This window comes from Bos mutus, chromosome 8 (genome assembly GCF_027580195.1).
Source record: "Bos mutus isolate GX-2022 chromosome 8, NWIPB_WYAK_1.1, whole genome shotgun sequence".
Taxonomy (NCBI): Eukaryota; Metazoa; Chordata; class Mammalia; order Artiodactyla; family Bovidae; genus Bos; species Bos mutus.
Window position 1 is genome coordinate 86,717,710 of NC_091624.1, and position 25,368 is coordinate 86,743,077.

At 37.6% G+C, this 25,368-nt stretch overlaps 1 protein-coding gene across 2 annotated transcripts in view; it reads left to right on the plus strand.

Moving 5' to 3' along the window:
• The window catches only part of ADAMTSL1 (ADAMTS like 1), a 495,660-nt gene that overhangs the window by 240,482 nt on the left and 229,810 nt on the right, over positions 1 to 25,368 (plus strand). For both annotated transcript variants that reach the window (XM_005889557.2, XM_070375945.1), the window contains 3 exons: positions 2,677 to 2,881; positions 4,217 to 4,364; positions 6,832 to 6,916. In XM_005889557.2, the coding sequence (XP_005889619.2) occupies positions 2,677 to 2,881; positions 4,217 to 4,364; positions 6,832 to 6,916 (438 nt within the window). The remainder of the gene's footprint in view (positions 1 to 2,676; positions 2,882 to 4,216; positions 4,365 to 6,831; positions 6,917 to 25,368) is intronic.

Genomic DNA, 25,368 nt, shown 5'->3' on the forward strand with positions numbered 1-25,368 from the left:
TGTCCCCCAAGTGCCTGAAGATGTATTCTTAGTGACAGATTGAGATGAACATGCTTGATGTTTGCTTGCACCCTGTCTTATGCACACTTTGGCCTGTCCATGCATCACAATGGGAAAAGACAACTAGACGACAGACTATATTTCTTAGCCCATGCACTTCTGTTACTAAATTAATTCTGAAGTTAGATATTCTGCTTTAGTGATAAAGCCTTAGTAAATGGAAGCTATTTCTATGAATATTTCTATGGATATTCTTCTTTCTTAAGAAGAATAAAGACTCAAAATGTTTCTCAGAGGGCAGCTACTTACTGATCAAGACTGCTTACTGAAATTATTTCAATGTGTTTAAGACCACAAGTATAGATACAAAACACAGTGAATGAATTTTTAATTGTTTTTTCTTGCTTTCAGTCTTTGACTATAATCATATCTGAATATAATTTAAGAACACAGTCTGATGAATTATCTTTAATTTATAATTAATATTTGCAATTTTTCCACGTAATCATTAATTTTGAGAATTTCTTAAACTAAATACACAATGGACTTTAAAAAGGAGTTAAAATATATGACCTCATCTGTTATTCTTCTAGGGCAAGATTCTTGGATATATATATATATTTTCCAAATACTTACCTGGTCCCTGTTTTGAGATATCCTAACTGATGTCCTCTCTGAGCTTTTGTTATACTTTCTTTAAAGAACAAAGATGTTTTGCTTTGAAATTCCACATAATCCTATTATTATGCAAGGATCCGCATTATAGTTTTTCACATATAGAACTATAGTTAATCCTGGAACCATACTATAAATACCTGGAATAATATTCACATCATTTGTCTTTCTATGATCACTGACAATGAAAAGGATACTTATTACTGTTTATGAAATTACACCATGGATCAGGTCCAAGTGTTGAGACAGAAATTAATCACTCTCTCTTCAGAAGGGTCAACTTTAGGGATGTTAGAGTACCAATTAGGAAATGTGCTCTTTTTATGGCATCTTAATGTTTTAAGAGATTAAATGCCCATTCAAAAGCATATTCCCAGTTCACTGTCAATGTGAGTCTAATGTGAATTGATACTTATATGTTCAGCTTAATTTTAGTCTGAATCAGACCTGTTATCCACTTCCAGCTCTCCAGAGATTTACATGGAGACAAATGAGAATTGGTCTCACCCTTTTGGAAGAGAAACTCTACAGAGCTGCTTCCTTCTCTTGAATGGGAACAGAGATTCTCCAAAGGACTAACCAGAGGGCCTCAGTTTCCCCATAATAACATTTTCTTCTGTGTCTCCTGGGGAAATATACAAAGGAAAATGTTGTATTTGGCAGCATGTTTGGGCTGTTGGCAGTGAAGATAATAGTTGTTGCCTAGACTTGAACAGTACAGAGAATTGTGGAGGAAAATTCTCTGTAAGTGGGAAACATGTTATCCAGGCTCATGCAAAAGAGAAATCAGGCTCACAACACACATGAAATCCCATGTAAAGGGTAGTTCACATCTCCACGGCATGCCTGTGCAGTGTTTTTAGATTTAACTATTCAAGTGGATCAACTTGCTGACATTTTATTTCTCTCTCATTAAAATGGTATCTCTCATAATTTTAAGAGAAATTCTTAAAGTTCCTTAGCAGTCCTCATAAACAAGCAGACTAGATAGGCAAGAAAGAAAAACTAGCCCCTGCGTTTCTGTTCTTACAAATTTGACATTCTCTAAACCTCCAAGAAGAATCAGGCAAAGATATCTCTCTGCCTCTTGTCTCAAATGCATCAAGCTGTAGAGAGAATTGAAAAATCAGTGAAATTCTCTTAAATGCCATTGACAACATTGTTATTTTTCCCCTTACTTCACTGAATACGTAGATTCCAATGCCATGAGCTTTTGAACCAAAGCCAAACTTTTCGTAGTTCCAGGAGTTCTTGATTGGAGGAGTGCTGACTGTCAGTACCTCACCCCAGCAACTAGGGAACACGTAGGTAATACCTATATTGACACTTTGGCTCCTTAATGATGATACAGTTTGAACATCAGAATTATACTGAATCCATGCAGTCCCAAAGTTGATGACCGTAGAACCAAGGGAGAAAGGGTGTTTAGTTTACCTTGATCTTTCATGATCTCCTCAAGTAAAAGTACCCAGAAGCTAAGTAATGAAGTATTACACTGAAAGTGAGAATATTAGCTCAGGTAAAAACTATTAGAGTTAATTGATTAACCAATTTTAGTCTTAAGATAGATATTTAGATACATAGATATTGGATAGATGCAAATATATATTTATAAAATATAAAAAATATAAATATTATACATATATACACATACACACACACAAATACACATACAGAGAGAATATATATTGAAACCATAAGGAAAAGTACTGAATAGCCCTCTTTTGAGTAAGTGATGGTCCCCACAGATAGCCTTGTAGACAGTTCTCAGAGTAATTTCTTACATTTGTGTAGAGCTTCAAGGTTGACAGAACACTTTTGCCAGCATTGAATCCTCTCTGACTCAGCAGACTTTGGGCAATCACTGGCTTTCGGTTCTCTAGAGCTCAGCCTCTCAGAACCTATTGCCCTGATGGGTACTGGGGAGGGAGTGGTGGGAAAGCTCACGGAGGAGGTGGGCAGTGTGCGGGTTTGCCCTGATGACTCCCCTTGCTTCTGTAGGTGGGAGGCCACCCCATGGACTGCGTGCTCCTCCTCATGTGGGGGGGGCATCCAGAGCCGGGCAGTTTCCTGTGTGGAGGAGGACATCCAGGGGCATGTCAGCTCAGCAGAAGAGTGGAAATGCATGTATACCCCTAAGATGCCCACCGTGCAGCCCTGCAACATTTTTGACTGCCCTAAATGGCTGGCACAGGAGTGGTCTCCGGTAACTGTGACTTCTTTTTTTGTTCATTAGGAGAGTAAGTCCATTCTTCCCTCTCCGCATCATCACCCCACCAGCTACTCTGTCCACCTCCCCACTTCTCCATCTGAGGCATCTAGATGCCTACCTGTATAGACCCTGGAGTAGGCTTACCCCAAATCAAGCACAGCCAAAAGTAAATGAGTAGGAAAAGTAAAAAATATATATATATATGTATGTATATGTATATTTAGCATGCATGCATATACACACACATCTTTTTCTTCAAGTGACTTCAAGAAGCCACTATCACTCCCCATAATGTTCTCTTAAGTAACAAGGGGAGGCAAAGGTCTGCCATGAGTAGCTGAGGCTGAATGAGCCTGAAGTTGTGTAAGCTGTTCTGATGGTTGAGCACAGCAGACCAAAAGTTTGATTTCATTTTTTGTTTCTTATACTTTGTCTATGTCCAAAAAAGTGTCTTCAGTGGATTAAGATGAAAACTATGTCTATTATTCATTGAGAAAAAAAGATGAAAATAGCAACGTACTTAGAATGGAGGTGAAGGAGGATTAACTAAAACGAAAATAGTCTAGATGTTAGGAAAGACACTGCAGCAGCTTAAACATAAAACATTAATTGGGGGGCTCCTGGATTCTAGTGTCAAAAGGTGCGAAGTGGCAAAGGAGATGGAAAGGTGAGATGGAAAGATGTGTCCTTGGCCACAGAGATGGCCACAGGTTACTCACATGGCCTTGTGGCTTTGTGGCTGCAGATTAGAGCTGTGATGTCTCTTTCTATCTAGACTTGCTCCCAGGCATGTAGAACCACTGAAGGTGCTGTCTACATCTGGCCCTTGAATTAGTTCCTTTCATCATTTTTCCATGCCATGGTTATCAGTTGGATCAGCCATGCTGCAATATAAATTAGCTATGATGGAAATTTAAAAAATTTAATGTCCACGTGGGAGCTGGCATTTTTCATACTTTAGACCTAACAATCATTAGCAAAATGACTGAATAAAATTAACATGCAGTCTTGGTAATCAAAAATCGGGCACACTCTATCATTTCTTTCCTCCTTCTCTTCACTGCTTGGTTTGGGACTTTGCACATACTGTGTGCTTAAGAACGGCTAACTGACTAATACAAAGTGAAGAAATTGCAAATGATTTAAAATTCAGCCGCCTTCACCCCGAAATAGCCAAATAGAACAAAGATCCCATGACTAGTAAGAAGTGATATAAAGCCACCAGGAGCCCTTCTGTAAAAGCAGCCCTTTAAAGAGTCTCAGGTGGGATGTGAGGAACAGTAAACAAGGCTTTGCCTATGAGTCTGCTTTCTTGCGTTCTCCTTCCAGTGCACAGTGACGTGTGGCCAGGGCCTCAGGTACCGTGTGGTCCTCTGCATCGACCATCGGGAAGTGCACACCGGAGGCTGTAGTCCCAAAACCAAGCCCCACATAAAAGAGGAATGTGTCATACCCACTCCCTGCTATAAACCCAAAGGTAACTTGACAGGGGCTCTGTAACCAATCTTGTCATGGCCGTGTGTATTCACTGCTGTTTTCAATTCCTTGGAATATTTTTAAGTATCCCACGTGTTCTTTATAACTATCCTTTGTAACTTAGACTCTACTAAATGGACTTAACTATTTCTACAAGTCTTTCCAATAGTTTTGCTTGCAAATTGTTTTAAGCACTATGTATTGATGGAATTCTCTCCTGAGTCAGAAAATTAATGGAAGACTGCTGCTAAAAAAAAATCAGATCTACTTGAAGCGAGATATTATAAAGATATTACAGAAGTATATGTGTGATTTACTATTCACATTGCTTGCTATTAAAAACAAAGCAGTAAGATTCATCAAGTAAAAAAGGGAGAGGGCTTAAATCAATTAAGCAATAAATGTGGGTATATATATACATAAATATATGTATGTATATCATTGAATCACCTTGCTATATACTTGAAACTGATACAATATTGTAAATTAACTGCACCTCAGTTTAAAAAAAAAACAGTGAATCCAAACTGTCTGCTTGGCTAAGCATGAAATATACCATCAGATCAGATCATTCGTCAGTCGTGTCCGACTCTTTGCGACCCATGAATCGCAGCATGCCAGGCCTCCCTGTCTATCACCAACTCCCAGAGTTCACTGAGACTCACGTCCATCGAGTCAGTGATGCCATCCAGCCATCTCATCCTCTGTCGTCCCCTTCTCCTCCTGCCCCCAATCCCTCCCAGCATCAGAGTCTTTTCCAATGAGTCAATACTTGGCATGAGGTGGCCAAAGTACTGGAGTTTCAGCTTTAGCATCATTCCTCCAAAGAAATCCCAGGGCTGATCTCCTTCAGAATGGACTGGTTGGATCTCCTTGCAGTCCAAGGGCCTCTCAAGAGTCTTCTCCAACACCACAGTTCAAAAGCACCAATTCTTTGGTGCTCGGCCTTCTTACCTCATACTCATAAAACAACAACAAAAAGTTGTTGCTTTTTATATTGAAAGCTTTAAAATTAAAAATTAACATGAAACTGGATTCCAGAATCATAATTTGAAAGGAAAATTGGAATAAATCTATTGATGTCTACAACCCACTGCCTTGCCTGTTGTAAGTTTTCCATGAATATTACCTTCAGCTCTTGAGTATCATTAGCTTCCTCAAATATAGGAGGATCAGTGGCCACTGATACGGCTGGCAGAGTCAATTCAAAAAGACAGTAAAATATTACAAGCCTACTATTCATGCTAAGCTGAATGCTCATTATTGAAAAATAGGGATGATTCAAGCTGTCATAGACATCTTCATTGACTGAGTTCCTTTATCTTGGAGAGGTGAGCTAGTTATAAAACTATGTATGTATATTTGGAACGATTTTGCTGGGTTCAAAATGTTAGTAAATCCTTTTGGCTTGGGCAGTTTTACATTTCTCACTGGCTTTGTTTTCTAAATGGTTGTTGTACATAGAGGATAAAAAGTGATGCCCCAGCTTAAAATAATGCATTTTTCATTTGTTCGTCTTTACCCAGCCACTTCAGAGAAAGAAAAGCAGTTTGTGGGTAACTGTAAAATCTGTGTTTTCACAACTAGGTAGTGAGTCTGGCTCTCTAAACATCATTAAAATGCTATATAATTCTATGGTGTATGCATATACAGACATATTTCTTTCATCTTTATAATTATATGTTATAAAATGGTGATAGAGCTTCACTGGCTCATACTATAAAGGCAAATATGCCTATACATGACCCTAATAAATATGTCAGAGTGCAAATCTTGGCAGTTACTTATGTAGGAGCAGTTATTTTTAGTTTTTCTAAAAACTAAAAATAACTCTTTATTTTTTTTATTTTTCTCCTCCACAGTTTTTTCTTTTTTCCAGGAAGTTGTTAGGAAGCTTATTTTGAATTGTTTGACCAAAGCTAGATAAATATGTGAAACAAGCCAAATTACGGTTTGTGGACCCAAAGTTCCTCATATTCCAATTGTCAGTGAACCTCTGGTGGATATTGCATGAGTCAGGTGTCTAAAGCAACATTTTGAGAATTTCAGAGTGGCAGTTTTCTTTGTTTTTTACAGTATGGCATAGATCACAGTTAGCCAAAAAGCAAAAGAAAAACAAGTTAGAATTTATGAAAATATCACATTATAATCCACTGTATTTTGTTTTAAAAGGTAAATAGTGCTCTATCTTTTCAAGAGGAAATAGTGAAAAGATACTCTGATGATTCTTTATATACATTTTGAGCTCCTAGAGTTATAACTTTCATAATAAAAAGACTTCACTCTCCAACATAATAAAGGGCACTCATACACAGAAATTAACCTGAAAACCTATTATTTATAGTTACCAACATCATAACTTTTAGGTAGTACAAAATTGAGAACTGGGGAGGAGAAAATAGCATTTCCTTGAAATCCTAAATTGGTTCTAACCTCTTCTTTTTTGTCTCTATGTGCTGAATTCTCAGAAAAGCTTCCAGTAGAGGCCAAGCTGCCATGGTACAAACAAGCCCAAGAATTCGAAGAAGGAGCCGCTGTGTCAGAAGAGCCCTCGTAAGTTTTCAACCATGAGTTGTTTGGCTTTGGATGCTGATTGGTTTAAAGAAAGAGGTATCTCACCCAGGCTTTCATAGGATCTGAACTAAGTATACTCCTCTTACCAAGGGTGGAGTGAGGCTTTGGGGCTGTCAGATTGGAGATTTATCAAAGCGTTTCTAAAACATGACTGCTCTCTAAATCTTTTGAGTTATGAAAATGCAAATGTAGTGCCTACCCTCTTCTCCAAAATCTGACCTTGTCTTTTCTCTTGCCAAGAGGCTGAAGGTAAGAAAGTCCAGGCTGCATCTGATGATGTAGCATAGATTTGCTGTGAAAGCCTAGGCAGCTTTTTACACTCCTTATCTCCCAGCTTTGCAGTATAGCCACTCACAAAAATGAAAGGGTAAGTGAAATATATCTGAAAGCAAAGGAAACTTATTAGCTTTTCTTTCCCCTTTCTTGCTGGATCGGTAGTAGATGGATACCAGGTCTCTGCCCCACTTGCTTGTGGTCACACAACTGCTCAGTTTGATCAGGGCCATGAAATCTGTAAGACCACTATATGCTTCACAAGAGAAAACAAGGAATAGAGACAGATTGATCAATCAATAACTGCATACTGATCTACTAGAATATACTGATAGGCCTCTCTGCAGCATCATTTTTAAAAATTTTGGGAAGCACTGTATTGATGAATTTCATCTATGTCCAAAGCAATTTCTCCAATTGATGATTATCTAATTTATTTAATACAAGCACTAGACTCAGTACTATGCATTAATACATAAGACATGTTATGTGAGCTTCCAAGAGCTCACCGTATAGCGTTCAGGATACAAATGGTTTCCAAATATAGTTGTTCAGTTACTAAGTCATGTCTGACTCTGCAACCCCATGGACTTCAGCATGCAAGGCTTCCCTATCCTTCACTGTCTCCCTGAGTTTGCTCAAACTCATGTCCATTAAGTCAATGATGCCATCCAACCATCTCATCCTCTGTCACTGGCTTCTCTTCTTGCCTTCCATCTTTCCCAGGATCAGGGTCTTTTCCAAAGAGTTGGCTCTTTACATTTAGTAGGCTTTAATAAAATTTAAGTAGGCTTTACTTAAATTGAAGAAAGTACGGAAAACCACTAGACCATTCAGGTGTGACTTAAATCAAATCCCTTATGATTACACAGTGGAAGTGAGAAATAGATTTAAGGGACTAGATCTGATAGATAGAGTGCCTGATGAACTATGGACGGAGGTTCATGACATTGTACAGGAGACAGGGATCAAGACCAGCCCCATGGAAAAGAAATGCAAAAAAGCAAAATGGCTGTCTGAGGAGGCCTTAAAAATAGCTGTGAAAAGAAGAGAAGCGAAAAGCAAAGGAGAAAAGGAAAGATATAAACATCTGAATGTAGAGTTCCAAAGAATAGCAAGAAGAGATAAGAAAATCTTCCTCAGCGATCAACGCAAAGAAATAGAGGAAAACAACAGAATGGGAAAGACTAGAGATCTCTTCAAGAAAATTAGAGATACCAAGGGAACATTTCATGCAAAGATGGGCTCAATTAAGGGCAGAAATGGTATGGACCTAACAGAAGCAGTAGATATTAAGAAGAGGTGGCAGGAATACACAGAAGAACTGTACAAAAAAGATCTTCATGACCAAGATAATCACGATGGTGTTATCACTCACCTAGAGCCAGAAATCCTGGAATGTGAAGTCAAGTGGGCCTTAGAAAGCATCACTACGAACAAAACTAGTGGAGGTGATAGAATTCCAGTTGAGCTCTTTCAAATCCTGAAAGATGATGCTGTGAAAGTGTTTCACCCAATATGCCAGCAAATTTGGAAAACTCAGCAGTGGCCACAGGACTGGAAAAGGTCAGTTTTCATTCCAATCCCAAAGAAAGGGAATGCCAAAGAATGCTTAAATGACCGCACAATTGCACTCATCTCACACGCTAGTAAAGTAATGCTCAAAATTCTCTAAGCCAGGCTTCAGCAGTTCATGAAACATGAACTTCCAGATGTTCAAGCTGGTTTGAGAAAAGGCAGAGGAACCAGAGATCAAATTGCCAACATTCACTGGATCATGGAAAAAGCAAGAGAGTTCCAGAAAAACATCTATTTCTGCTTTATTGACTATGCCAAAGCCTTTAACTGTGTGGATCACAATAAACTGTGGAAAATTCTGAAAGAGATGGGAATACCAGACCACCTGACCTGCCTCTTGAGAAACCTATATGCAGGTCAGGAAGCAACAGTTAGAACTGGACATGGAACAACAGACTGGTACCAAATAGGAAAAGGAGTTTGTCAAGGCTGTACATTGTCACCCTGCTTATTTAACTTATATGCAGAGTACATCATGAGAAATGCTGGGCTGGAAGAAACACAAGCTGGAATCAAGATTGCCAGGAGAAATATCAATCACCTCAGATATGCAGATGACACCACCCTTATGGCAGAAAGTGAAGAGGAACTAAAAAGCCTCTTGATGAAAGTGAAAGTGGAAAGTGAAAAAGTTGGCTTAAAGTTCAGCATTCAGAAAACGAAGATCATTGCATCTGGTCCCATCACTTCATGGGAAATAGATGGGGAAACAGTGGAAACAGTGTCAGACTTTATTTTTGGGGCACTCCAAAATTACTGCAGTTGGTGACTGCAGCCATGAAATTAAAAGATGATTACTCCTTGGAAGGAAAATTATGACCAACCTAGATAGCATATTGAAAAGCAGATACATTACTTTGCCAACAAAGGTCCATCTAGTCAAGGCTATGGTTTTTCCAGTGGTCATGTATGGATGTCAGAGTTGGACTGTGAAGAAAGCTGAGTGCCGAAGAATTGATGCTTCTGAACTGTGGTGTTGGAGAAGACTCTTGAGAGTCCCTTGGACTGCAAGGACATCCAACCAGTCCATTCTGAAGGAGATCAGCCCTGGGATTTCTTTGGAAGGAATGATGCTAAAGCTGAAACTCCAGTACTTTGGGCACCTCATGCGAAGAGCTGACTCATTGGAAAAGACTCTGATGCTGGGAGGGATTGGGGGCAGGAGGAGAAGGGGACGACAGAGGATGAGATGGCTGGATGGCATCACTGACTCGATGGACATGAGTCTGAGTGAACACCAGGAGTTGGTGATGGACGGGGAGGCCTGGCGTGCTGTGACTCATGGGGTCGCAAAGAGTCGGACACGACTGAGCGACTGAACTGAACTAAATTTTGCTAAATACATAAATTAACATTGTAATCTATATGTTTAAAAGCAATTTAGAATCTCCTCTGGGTCATCCTGTTTGAATCAAAATCTGATATTGTTTGCCAGAATACAAATTGTGTTCTGAATCACACCCTAAACATCAAGAGATTGAAAAAGAAATCCAAAATACAAATTGGTACAATGACCAAAGTTCAATTTGTAAAGAAATGGTACTTAGTCACTTGTTTCACAGAAAAATGGTTTATATAGGAGCAAACACATTTCTTAAAAGATAAGAAGCAAAACATAGGTTATTTCTGTATTATAAAGTTGCAGCAGCTTTTTTTCTTTTTTTCTTTTTTTTTCTGCTTCTTTGAGGAAAGGCTTTAAGAAAAATCAGCTAACCACTACAGAACTGTGGAGGAAAGTCAGTGGTTAAACACTACAGTGCAACTTTTATGTGACTATATCAAGGCTTAAAACTTTTTGCTTCTCTCCTGCCAGTACCTGGCTTGACAGGCCTTCTTGTTCCTGGAAAGGAAGGAAGCAGTTCATTTTAGAGGGATATTAACTCTTGAATCCACTAAGGTCCTATTTGAGACAGAAAGATGCCGTATAATTGGAGCTAGTTACTCCTTATGTGTATTCTTAGGTTAATATACATTTAAAGCCAGTTAGGTTTTATTTTACCTAAATAAACTCTGCTCTCCTGTACATTATATTCTGTCATGTGGTCTAAAGCATAATTCTGTATGTAACATTGCATTATGATCAATGTTAAATAATATAGCAAAGTTTAAATTAGATCAAAATATCTTATACCAAAAATTAGACACATTTCCCATTACTAGATATTTCTCAAATGAAAGCTGTACAAAAGCATTACATAGACCACAACATTATATATCCATATTTTGTAATGAGTGTTTTCCACTAAACTTCTGATTAAGATGCATTATGCTTAACTTTAATCCTAACAAATCCCTAAAGTAGTTAAACACATAATTTTAACCATTGAAACTATAGCCACATATTAGATTATTAAATTTTACTCTTGGTGTAATGGAATTGCCATCTTGGCATGATTAATCTGAACTGAAGTAGATTGTAATTAGAGTGCTAGTGCTGGGTAAAGGAAATGTGTACTATTAATATTATGCTCAGAACAATAATTACTTTTATATCGAAATGAAATAAATGACAGCTGTAGAATGCTGTAATGAAAGGTATATGGTTTCCACATTTTAATACACTTTACATGTTTCATGCACTGAACCCTAGAAAGGCCCTATGTGTCACATTCTTTTTTTAATGGATTTTGAAATTTAAAAACATAATTTTGCATGGTCTTAATTCTTTTTTATGCCACATAGACTAGCTTCTAAATGTATGGAGCAACCTATAATTATTTTCCATACTATAATGAAAAAATGATATACTGTCAGCAAGTCCTTCTCCCCACAGAAGGGACACACATTGCTTAAATTAAACAGTAATGTTTAGAAGCAGCGGTTGTCACTTCTGAACTCATCAGAGAAGAGAATCAGGAATAGTGGTCCAGGACTATTATCTCCTGCTTTGGCTCCAGTTAACATTCAGAGTCCTGTAGTAAAACAGCAAATATCATTTATTTCCCCTTATATAAAATAGGAAACATTATCACTAGCCTGTCTCATTGAATACTAGAAGAAAATATGTAACTTTAAATCTTTAGTAGATGGAGATACTATTACTGAATAATAGATTCTTTTGGTAACCCTAAAATAGAAAAAAAAAAAAAAATTGGTTAGCACTGTAGCCAAAAACGTTGGAAAGCAACCACTCTAAGACATGTTTAGAAAAAACCTATAGTAAAGACTGAAAACTGAACTGCCAAAAAAATAACTAAATCTTTATAGAAGTATATACCGGCATTGTTGTTCCACTAAACTAAATACCCTGCAGAAGATACAAATACAATTATCAGTTTCATAGAATAACTGAAATAAACATCAATAGTGGGTCACATGATGGTAACGTATTGGGCTAACCAAAAAGTTCATTTGGGTTTTCCCATATCATGCTATGGAACAATCAGAACAAACTTTTTGGCCAACCCAATACATACTTACTGTGGTGAGATTTGTCTTATGAAGCTACAGCTTCATTTAGAAATGCATTTAGATGTTTTTTTCCTGCAGCAACACTGGTTTATTTACAACGTATTTGATTCATATAGTATGAAGGTAGGAATATTGCCTGAGTCTATTTTCTCGATCTGCAGAAAATGATTTCCTAACCCACATGTAGAAATCTTGCTCTCTAAATTGACTTTTCACTGGTGGCCATAATTTGCCTTAATCCACACATAGGTTTTTATCAGGTTTCCCTGACAACCAACCTCAAAAATCTTTAAGCAGTGTATGTTTGTTTCTCTTGATTGAGCAGGACAACATGAACAAGATCCAACCCCAAACTGAAACTAAGAGATGGGCTGGGGGGCACGTTAGCTAATGAAACGGATTAAGCACAGAAAAACCTTATAAATTAATACAGTAAAGTGAACTTGCTTCTGAGAATGTCAGCTGAGAAATCCATAGAAATCCTTGCTACTTAATTAACACAGAAAAAAGTATGATATAAGATAGACTTTTGCAAAAAGTAAGATTCTGGGAGAGTTGCATTTTTCTGAGGATAATAGCAGTGCCATTCTAGCACTGGAAAGGGGAAAACGGGAGAGGGACTTACGGAATTCTCTTCTGCCTTTATTTAAATTATGTAATTATGTGTTTTTGCATTTGCTTTCAGCTGATGAGAGTATTATCAGGTTTAGAACACATCCTTGAAATGCCAGCTGATTGCTTCCACAAACAAGTATGTGGAAATAGCTTTCTAGATATTTTTTTAACCATCAAAATTTTACTTGTGTTTGGTGAAGGATCAGAACTACAACTGGTCATACAACTGTATTCATTAATTAAGTAGAAGCTAAAGAAATCACTTGACTTGATTTCCCATCTCCTGCTTTTATACCTTCCTTTTAGTCTTTGTTGGGATGTGTGCATAAACAGCACAACCACTGCAAGCCACATACACAACACGGCCACTTTGACAGCTTAATTTCTTGAGCAAAAATGAAATGCTGGTGACTTCTGGGATCTATCAAGACAGCTCTCTGCCACTGTTATAGTTAATCAGCTGGTCTTCTGAAAAACCCTAATCTGACTTGAAATAGGAAGGAAATTTTTCATTTTCTTAACTTCTTCAAGCCACTAATAAGCCACTCAGTACCCTAGAGGGTATAATCTGTTAAGTGAGGGCTTAAGGCTTAAGTACATGTGTGCTCAGTCATGTCCAACTCTTTGTGACCCTGTGGACTATATAGCCTACCAGGCTCCTCTGTCCATGGAATTCTCCAGGCAAGAATACTGGAGTGGGTTGCCATTTCCTCCTCCATGGGATCTTCCAAACCCAAGGATCAAACCTGCATCTCTTCAGTCTCCTGCATTGGCAGGAGGGTTCTTTACCACTGCACCACCTGGGAACCCCCAAGGCTTAAGAAAATGGTATGGCCTGACGGCTCTTGATGCTTTGACTTTCTCTTTATATTTTCTGCTTTCTGAATCCAGTCATCCCAGGAAGAAGAAGGTGGAACTAATTGGCATCTAGGGGTCCAGGTATCCCCCCAGATTGATTTCAGTCACCAGGAGTTCTACTTGGATGGCTCAGAACAAGTGACAGGAGGCAGGTGGTTCATTCCCTTAGATACCCCTTGACCAACATCACCATTTTAACCAGCCATTCCTCCATCTAACCCTGGCACATCCTGGCATACAGGTAGAGACCCTTATCAGTGTTTTGCTTCAAAGGTATGATTGGGTGGTCCTCTGTGCCTTGATCTTGCACTTAAAAAAAAGTCTTGACTTATTTTATTAGATTTTCATTGAACAGCTTGACTGCATGGTTTAGAAAACATTTTTTGGCTGCAACACAATACTCAAACCTTAAATATATTGCCATAAATAACCTTGGTGTGAGCCATTTTAAAAAGGAAAAAGGAAAGCAATCAGGGAGAAGGCAGCAGTAATATCTGGATGCCAGATGGCATCAGCTTAGTGATGGGGCTGTTCAGTAAGAGGCAAAGAGGAATTCCTGTCATGCATCTGTGTGAACAGAACCCACAAGGAATTAAATACAGAAAGAAAAGCCAATGAGAGTCACCATGGTTATCCTATAGTCATTAAATGGCTTGTTTACCTTGTTGAAAATAGTATTTAAATATATAATATTTAAGAGTATGTTTACATTAGTCCATATTTATATCTAGTAAGTTGTCTGAGAATGTGGATGGCTTAACTCAGTGGTTAAGAATGTGAATTCATGTTTTTTTAAAGTGGTTAGAAATGTTAATTGGGTGACACGTGTCTTTATATTTTCCCCCAAAGAATATTTAGGGAATCAAAAATTGGTAATGGAACCAGATAGTTTTGTTGTTCATACCCTTAATGTAAAATACCTTAAGTACATTCTCTTTGTAAATCTCAGGCCATAGAACATAAAAAGAAATATCTTAAGGGAGAAACAGATATATTTCTTATGAATCAATAGTCACCTAAGGTTAAGAATTGTAAACACTGTTTGCTGATCATTAAATCCTCAGAAAGGATGTTGAAGCAGAACATGACATTAGAATTAGACAATAAAAACAGCACAACAGCATTTAATTTTGATTTGGCACCTGCAAAGTGAAAGCCTCATACTGGCCAGAATGAATGAGCCCTGATTCCCATAACCATCATGACTTCCCTCCCTTCCAGCTCCTTCCTTTCTGGGCTCCTGGTCTACCCAGATTGCTCTCCTCCCTTATATCCTCTGCAGAATGCTGAATATAAATTCTTTGGGTGATCATGTATTTTAGATAATACTGGACCTCCTAATTGTTCACATCTCCCAATGAAAGAAATTGAATTCACTCTTAAGTCACCTGCTCTGGGCCAGATTTTGTGCCAAGTGCAGGTTTTGTAAAAAGAAATCCAATAGTCCTTGCCCTCAAGAAACCTTGAGTGTGTGCTTACCACAGGCATGATAAGATTGTGACCAAAGTGTTGCGTATTGGCCAGTCATCCACAGATTGAACAAACGAGTCAGCTATTTGGAAGAAATGACCTTTGGGGTTTGGGTATGCACAGCACAATCGTGTTAATGATTTCACAAGAAGTGTAGGAGAATTTTTTATTGAATTCCCGAACTCTCTCTACTACTCTGTGTCCTCTGAGCTCCAGTATCAGGATAGTTAAGCTAATACATGGTAAAAATGCACAAATACAAGAAATAAGATAAAGAAGACTGTGATAGAAACCACAGGTGTTGTGGGGACATAAATGTGGGGATTGGCCGATGATGATAAAATGTCTGTGTGTCTGACTTTGACTCTAAAACTAGCACTTGAGGAAAGATTATTTGATCTTTTTATATAGCAAATGATTGGATATCTTATATCAGAAAATGTACCTCATTAATCTGTGTTAGGTGTTAAAAAATATACTACCAGAATCCCAGATAATTTCCTGAAATGTTTCAGATATATCAGGCTGCCAACTATGTGAGTTGGTGAAGGGGTGGTGAGTCTCTGTGTTTGTGTGCTCAAACAAGAAAACAGCCCTGCTAGAATCAAATTAAAAACCACTTTAACTATTACTCACAGAACAAGGTAACCCACTCCAGTATTCTTGCCTGGAGAATCCCTTGGACAGAGGAGCCTGATGGGCTATAGTCCATAGGGTCACAAAGAGTCGGACACAACTGAAGTGACGTAGCACACACAAGCATGGTAGCAGCATGCTCAGTGGTGGAAAGTGTGGGCTCCAGGGACAGACTCCTTGAATGTGAATCATGGATTCCCCCAATAGTAACAGGGGACCCTAACAAGTCACTTAACCCCGTAGGCTTTAATTTCCTCATTTAGAAATGAACATAATGATATCTATGTTATAAATATATTGAGAGGATTAAGTTACGTGTAAAGTGCCTGTTATGCAGGAAACTCTGTCTAGGTGTTAACTGTGGCTATGGTTGCACCTTTTCCAGTATCATTCATCTTTCTTGAGAATATTGAGAGCAAACATGTTTCATAATCATTCGTTTACAAATGGAGAAATTGAAAGAGGTGGTATCTCTGCTTCATACATTTTATATCATATAGCATGTGAGACAACCACAAGTGACCACAAATACCCTCCAATTTCAGCTCATGGGTCTTAGCTAACACCACTTCTCTGCATCCCCTCTATATTTCTGAGACTCTTTCAAGACTCGCTTATAGGCATCTCACTTTGAATTTAGCCAGAAATTTATCCTAAAGGACAAAGCTTAGTTACCTTGATTTGAACAAAAAGCAATCTGTAACAAATGGCAAAAATAAGGAAAGTTTGGAAGGTGCTCATCCTCTGTCAGTTCTGAGTTACATACAGTTGATCTCCCAAGCTTGCTCCCAGCATACACTGAAACAGAAAAATCAATAACAAATTCAAGAGAGCAGACAGAGACATTTTTATGTAGTCACTAGAAAAGCCTTTCTTGCAAACCAGTAAGTTCTAAATGTGTCAACCCCTCCTACTGTCTCCACTTAATGCTTATTCTGTAGCTACTTCCAGAGCTAAATCTGAACTGTTGCTCAGCTGAGCCCTAGAGAGTGGCAAAGACAAATTAATGGGATCCTTGTGTGCCAAAATAAAGTATGGACCCTGTCAGCACCAATATATGTTAAGTCCATTAAGGTCATTTTTAATGAACTGAACTTTTCATTGGAAAGCTTTGCCAAACTTGTTGAATTAAGGGTAAGAAACCTTTACAAAATTGCAAGATAAACTAATTCTGCTCTGTGTGAAGAAGAAATGGTTCATGACAAGTATTCTGAGTTTACAGTATTTTATATTTTTATCACATTCAGGGAAAAGAATGTACATTAAAATCTACATTCTGTTATTAAGCTAAGAACTCCAAATGCACTAATAGCACTGTATGCTCTGATGGCATTTTAGTCCCTGGGACCTGGCTTTTTAAATCATCAGACTAGCCTCAAGGAAAACCAAACTTTTAAATCATGTTCTGTTCACATAGGTCAGAAAAGCAGTGGAGAGAAAGATGGTCTGAAACAAGTGTCCTAGCCTCATTTTTCATTTGGGAAGAATGATTTGGCTCCATTTGTATCTGCAACAAACAGCTAGAGGTCTATATTCTCTTTTTCCCAAATCTCTGTGTGTAATGAGTTTTAAAGAGGGGGCTTCTCTAACTGAGGAACACTTCCAGAATGCTCCAGAGTCTTCACTGATGGGTGGCTGGTTATAAAATAACCAGTGTTAGATCAGCATCATGTATAAATTACTGAAGGCAGCCTCTGATTTAAAACTGCCCCCAAATCCTTTTATTCTATAAAACAGCATTTTTATTGAGATTTAACTGAAGTATGATAGACACAGAATTTAAACTTGCTTCAAGCTGCATGATAACCCAAACCTCATCAAGATGAATTGAGGCCTCCCCATACTGCCCAAGGGCAGCTCTAAGAATATAAATAAATCAGCCTATGATAGCCACTAAATCTGGGCACATTCACTTCTCGAAAGACCATAAGAAACTTCTAAACAGGAAAAGGTTATTGGATTTTCCATGCCAATGCCTGGAAAGGTCTTAGGCTGTTACCTTTTTATCTAGCTTGGTTTCAATCTCTGGGGCCAAGAATAAACCCAATATCAAATCACTCATAACATCAATCTTTAACCTCTTATTTATCCATTCACTCACTCATTTTTTAAAAATGTATCTTTTGAGCACCTATTATGTGAAGTTCTACCTTCATGGAGGTTTGGTCTTATAAAGAGAGTTATACCATAAATGTTCACACTTGATTATCAAAAACTGATCACTGTTATAAGAAAATGAATGAAGAAGTGCTCTCGGAGAGTCTGATGGGGCTTTCAGTAGGTCCAAGGTCAAGGATGTCTTCTTTGAGAAAGGACATTTCAGCTGAGACCTGTAGGATGAATGGAAGTTGTTCTAACTGAAACGAAGAGGAGATTCATCCAGGGAGTGACCCACACATTTCAAAACTTGTAGTCAGGAAAGAACTACACACATTTAAGCAAGTGAAGGAAGACTAGTATGTCTGGAAGCCAGTGATGAGGGGAGAATAGTAGGAGTTGAAGGTGGATAATGGCATAATGTAACCATGGTAAGGAGTTGAGCTTTCATTCTGAATATAACAGGAACAATCAAAAGCTTTACGTTTTAAGAACCTCCTGGCTACAGCATGAATAATGAGTTAGTAAGGGCTAATAGAGGAAGATGGCATCACTGACTCAATGGACATGAGTCTGAGTGAACTCCGGGAGTTGGTGATGCACAGGGAGGCCTGGCGTGCTGCAATTCATGGGGTCGCAAAGAGTCGGACACGACTGAGCGACTGAACTGAGCTGAACTGAATAGAGGAAGAAAACAGACCAGTGGCTATTGTGGAGGTTCGGGAGAGAGCAAGATGTTAGCTTCAGTGATCTGGCTTACATGGCAGTGTGAGAGCCAGGACAGTGAGATGGAGAAAATGCCATCAGAGCATACAGTGCTATTAGTGCATTTGGAGTTCTTAGCTTAGTAACAGAATGTAGATTTTAATGTACATGGATTCTATAGTAAATGGCCATGGTTTAAATCTTGACTCTGCCATTTATTTAGCAGTATGACCTTGGGAATATCTGTGTGTCAATTTTATTATCTAGAAGTGGGGATGAAAATATTATTGTTAAAATACAATCTTTAGAAAGTTAAAATCATGATTTCTGTTAATAAATATAAAATGAGCACATGTCAAATTTTTGTTTAACTCATGAATTATGAAGAAACCAATAAAATGATAAACCAAATTCTAATGTGAATTGGATTTAGGAAAGTTTGTATTTTCTATCAGGCAAAATTATTTCCATTGACATGAACAGAAAAATAATGTCCATCACTTTGAACAAAAAACATCTCCATCATTACAGGCCCTCTACAAGGAACCTTACATCTCTACATAGGTGCAAAATAGACCAACTTCCTTAGAATTTGACAGCCCCTGTAAGTCTGCTAGACTTCCCTTCAAAAGAAACCCAGTAATCTTGTTTGCCCATTTAACAATGTTTCTGACAATACTCATCTCCTAACAATGTTATAACAAGTTAATGTATAGAAATGCTTAAAACACATCAGTGAGCTGCTTGTATATTTTGGAAATTAATCCTTTGTCAGTTGTTTCATTTGCTATTACTTTCTCTGATTCTGAGGGTTGTCTTTTCACCTTGCTTATAGTTTCCTTTGCTGTGCAAAAGCTTTTAAGTTTAATCAGGTCCCACTTGTTTACTGTTGTTTTTATTTTCATTATTCTAGGATGTGGGTCGTAGAAGATCTTGATTTGATTTATGTCATCCAGTGCTCTGCCTATGTTTTCCTCTAAGAGTTTTATAGTTTCTGGTCTTACATTTAGATCTTTAATCCATTTTGAGTTTATCTTTGTGTATGGTGTTAGGAAGTGTTCTAATTTCATTCTTTTACATGTAGCTGTCCAGTTTTCCCAGCACCATTTATTGACGAGGCTCTCTTTGCCCCATTGTGTGTTCTTGCCTCCTTTGTCAAAAATAAGGTGCCCATAGGTGCATGGGTTTATTTCTGGGCTTTCTGTCTTGTTCCATTGGTCTATATTTTTGTTTTTGTGCCAGTAACATACTGTCTTGATGAGTGTAGCTTTGTAGTATAATCTGAAGTCAGGAAGGTTGATTCCTCCAGCTCAATTCTTCTTTCTCAAGACTGCTTTGGCTATTTGGGGTCTTTTGTGTTTCCATATGAATTGTGAAATTTTTTGTTCTAGTTCTGTGAAAAATGCCATTGGTAATTTGATAGGGATCACATTGAATCTGTAAATTGCATTTGGTAGTATAGTCATTTTCACAATATTGATTCTTCCTACCCAGGAACATGGAATATCTCTCCATCTGTTTATGTTGTCTTTGATTTCTTTCATTAGTGTCTTATAATTTTCTGTGTATAGTTCTTTTGTCTCCTTAGGTAAGTTTATTCCTAGATATTTAATTCTTTTTGTTACAATGGTGAATGGAATTGATTCCTTAATTTCTCTTTCTGATTTTCCATTGTTAGTATACTGACAAAGGATGAATTTCCAAAATATACAAGCAGCTCATACAACTCAATGCCAGAAAAACAAACAACCCAATCAAAAAAATGGGAAAAAGACTTAAACAGACGTTTCTCCAAAAAAGACATGCAGATGGCTGACAAACACATGAAAAGATACTCAACATTGCTCATTATTAGAGAAATACAAATCACAACCACAAGGAGCTATCACCTCACACTGGTCAGAATAGTCATCATCAAAAGTCTACAAACAATAAATGCTGGAGAGGGTGTGGAGAAAAGGGAATGCTCCTGCACTGTTGATGGGAACGTACATTGATACAGCTACTATGGAAGACGGTGTGGAAATTCCTTAAAAAACTAGGAATAAAACCATCATATGACCCAGCAATCCTACCCCTAGGCATATACCCTGAGGAAACCAAAATTGAAAAAGATACATGTATCCCATTGTTCATTTCAGCACTATTTACAATAGCTAGGACATGGAAGCAACCTAGATGTCCATCAACAGATGAATGGATAAAAAAAGTTGTACATATATACAATGGAATATTATTCAGCCATAAATGGAACACATTTGAGTCAGTTCTGATGAGGTGGATGAACCTAGAACTTATTATACAGCATGAAGGGAGTCAGAAAAAGAAAGATAAATATCGTATCCCAATGCATATATGCGGAATCTAGAATATGGTACTGAAGAATGTATTTACAGGGCAGCAATAGAGAAACAGACATAGAGGATAGACTTATGGACATGGGGAGAGGGGAGGAGAGGGTGAGATGTATGGAAAGAGTAACATGGAAACTTACATTACCATATGTAAAATAGATAGCCAACAGGAATTTGCTGTATGGCTCAGGAAACTCAAATGCGGCTCTGTATCAATCTAGATGGGTAGGATGGGGTGGGAGATGGGAGGAAGGTTCAAAAAGGAGGGGATATATGTATACCTATGGCTGATTCATATTGAGGTTTGACAGAAAACAACAAAATTCTGTAAAGCATTTATCCTTCAATTAAAAAAATAAATGAAAATATCAATGAACATTAGCTATTATTGTGGTGGTTGTTGCTGCTGTTTTATCAAGGTAGATGTAATGGAGATAGAAGTAAATGGATTTCAGATATATTTTCAAGGGAGAATTCGTAGAATTTGGAAATTGTTTGAAAGTTAGGGAAAATGTGGGATCAAGAGTAAATCCTAATTTTTCATGTGAGCAATTAGCTGCCCAGTTGAATCATTTGCTGTGATGAAGGTTAGAAGAGGAATCAGATGCTGAGGAGGGAAATCAAGAGTTCCATTTTGAACACTTTAAGTTGGAGATAACTTTGAAATATCCAAGTGAACATATCAATCAGGAGAGATGTCAATTTGTAGTTGTTAAGAGCATGAAACTCTTCTAGGTGTGTGGTTTATACCTGTTCCCTCATCTACATATTAAATGGAGATGATAATAATTCTTATCTGATTAGATTATTTATCTCATTAGATTATTGTTGGGTTTTAACATTTATTTGTAAAGCAGTTAGAAGTGAGACTGATACCTAAGACACACTATATAATTTTTATTTTTTATTTTTTTCTTTTTTTTTCAAAAATTTTATTTAAAAAAAAATAAAAATCACATGCTCCCCCATCCTGAACCCTCCTCCCTCCCAACCTCCCCATACCATCCCCTGGGCCTTCCCAGCGCACCAGCCCCAAGCATCCAGCATCGTGCACTGAACCTGGACTGGCATCTCGTTTCATACATGACATTTCACATGTTTCAATGACATTCTCCCAAATCTTCCCACCCTCTCCCACAGAGTCCATAAGACTGTTCTATACATCAGTGTCTCTTTTGCTGTCTGCATACAGGGTTATAATTTACCATCTTTCTAAATTCCATATACATGCGTTAGTATACTGTATTTATGTTTTTCCTTCTGGCTTACTTCACTCTGTATAATAGTCTCCAGTTTCATCCACCTCATTAGAACTGATTCAAATGTATTCTTTTTAATGGCTGAGTAATACTCCATTGTGTATATGTACCACAGCTTTCTTATCCATTCATCTGCTGATGGACATCTAGGTTGCTTCCATGTCCTGGCTATTATAAAAACAGTGCTGCGATGAACATTGGGGTACACGTGTCTCTTTCCCTTCTCTCAGTGTGTATGCCCAGCAGTGGGATTGCTGGATCATAAGGCAGTTCTATTTCCAGTTTTTAAGGAATCTCACACTGTTCTCCATAGTGGCTGTACTAATTTGCATTCCCACCAACAGTGTAAGAGGGTTCCCTTTTCTCCACACCCTCTCCAGCATTTATTGCTTGTAGACTTTTGGATCGCAGCCATTCTGACTGGTGTGAAATGGTACCTCATAGTGGTTTTGATTTGCATTTCTCTGATAAAGAGTGATGTTGAACATCTTTTCAAGTGTTTGTTAGCCATCTGTATGTCTTCTTTGGAGAAATGTCTATTTAGATCTTTGGCCCATTTTTTGATTGGGTCATTTATTTTTCTGGAGTTGAGCTGTAGGAGTTGCTTGTATATTTTTGAGATTAGTTGTTTGTCGGTTGCTTCATTTGCTATTATTTTCTCCCATTCTGAAGGCTGTCTTTTCACCTTGCTAATAGTTTCCTTTGATGTGCAGAAGCTTTTAAGTTTAATTAGGTCCCATTTGTTTATTTTTGCTTTTATTTCCAATATTCTGGGAGGTGGGTCATAGAGGATCCTGCTGTGATGTATGTCAGAGAGTGTTTTGCCTATGTTCTCCTCTAGGAGTTTTATAGTTTCTGGTCTTATGTTGAGATCTTTAATCCATTTTGAGTTTATTTTTGTATATGGTGTTAGAAAGTGTTCTAGTTTCATTCTTTTACAAGTGGTTGACCAGATTTCCCAGCACCACTTGTTAAAGAGATTGTCTTTAATCCACTGTATATTCTTGCCTCCTTTGTCAAAGATAAGGTGTCCATATGTGCGTGGATTTATCTCTGGGCTTTCTATTTTGTTCCATTGATCTATATTTCTGTCTTTGTGCCAGTACCATACTGTCTTGATAACTGTGGCTTTGTACTATATAATTTTTAAAATATATTACATATATTAATGTTTATTCCTTTCAAAGAGTAAAATGGCTTCCTATCCCAAATCTTAATTTAAAAAAAAGAAGTTTCAGTATGAAGCCCAGATAAAAGGTCTAGACTGGAGAGTCAATACATAGAATTGCCTGAACTTTGGTGGTTTTTGAAACCAAGAATCACTGATGAGCACATCGGAAGACCACACCAAACTGAGCCTTCAGGCACTGCAATATTTAGAGTTTGAGGAGAGGAGGATTTAGAAAAGGATTCTGAGAAGGAAGTGACCAGAAAACAAAAACAAGCTAAGTTTGATGCCTTGTGAGTTGAGGAGAAAGCAATTTAAGGAAAAAGGCACCATCCAAGCATCAGGTATCTTTGGATGCTACTGGAAATAAGATAACTGAAGACTGGATATGTCAGGAATAGCAGAAAATTTGGGGCCAATACTCTGAAACGTTTATTATCAACTGTCTTTCTCCTGGCTTTTCTCTTCTTGTTAAAGCAGAATAACATCCTGATGGTCAAGAGGGTCCCACTCTTAGTAAGATTCCTTCTAATGTCTTGTCTGGAACCACATCAGAGAAAGCTGGCTCAGACTCACAAGATGAGTTTAACAGTGTACTCAGATGTATGAGGTCCTAGACTTTGAAAGAGTCCAGTCATCTCTGGCTTCTTGGAACTTGGAGAGAGCTCTGATCTCCCACAGCATTTCCTTCTAGTACAAAGTCTCTTTGAAAGGAAAATGTGATTTTTAATGCAGCTAGCCTTTCTTCCCCTCCTTCCAACACTGAGCATTTCTGCAAGAAAACCATTGAGGCATTCTTGCAGAGGCCAGCTGCCTCTCAAAGAACTCAAAAGGGCATCATTATCATGAGAAAATAATGTCAACTACTTGGAAAATGCCACTAAATACAGCTCTCCCAGGATGCCTTAGAGAATTAGGGAGCTGAGTCTTTCCTTCCCATCACTGGTTAGCACTACTAGACGGGGTAGTCACTGAACTTTATTTCAAATAATCATACTGGTGACTGCACCAAAATTGTCATTTGTTTTGTCAGCTTAATTTCTAGAACCATTCTATTCTTGGTTATACTACTAGGCACTTTACATTGCTGAACACCCTCCCAATTCAGGTGTGATATGGACGTGAAGAATCTATGACAAAACAGTGGTGATATTAGATGTTTTGTAGAGTGGTATCTTGGACACCTTTACAATATTTTGCTTGGAGACTTCAATATGCATTGCATAACTAGTATAAATTATTTGCAGTTCCAGAAAGTTGTAAGCTAACAGCAGCAGTTAAGAAATATTTTTATAATTCCACATGCAGATCAAGTATCCTTGACTAAAGGATTTTCACAATAAGTTAGATTCTCATTTATTTGGAATGATTTAGGTATGGCTCTAAGTGAATGTAGAGGCATATCTTGGATAAGTATATGCTCAACAACTTAATGCTTTAGCTATATTTTTAAATAATCATTTTAAGTTTGTCTTACTATGATGGATTTTACCTATAATTCTAAAACTCCTAAAGTGATACAGTTAAAGAATTGCCTTCCCTTTGTAGCATTCCCACATTTTATTTGTTTTCTAGTTTGAAGGTTTTTATTAAAAAAAAAAAAAAACAACTTTAATTTCATAGAGACATTGAATAAATAATTAAGTAGATGAAAGAATGTGTTTCTATTTCCCTTTCTAACTTTCTTTCCCACCCAGCAGCAATGTGTTTTTATTATAGATCCAAATGGGTCATAGATCCAAATGCCCAGCTAGATTTTAGGTAACTATACCTTTTCCTAAAGATTTTACTGCCTCAAAGATTGTCCAAAATCAGAAGAACCAACTCTTTTAAGACTAAAGAAAAAGAAGAGAAAAAGATTGAGTTAAAAATAAGATGAAATAATATGAAATACCGTTTTTACCAATAACATATAATGATTTTTTGGTCCCCAAATGACATATTTATGTAAAAGACTTTCTGGTTAATTTGGCATAGAATTGCTTATACAGTATTTTATTTTTCCAA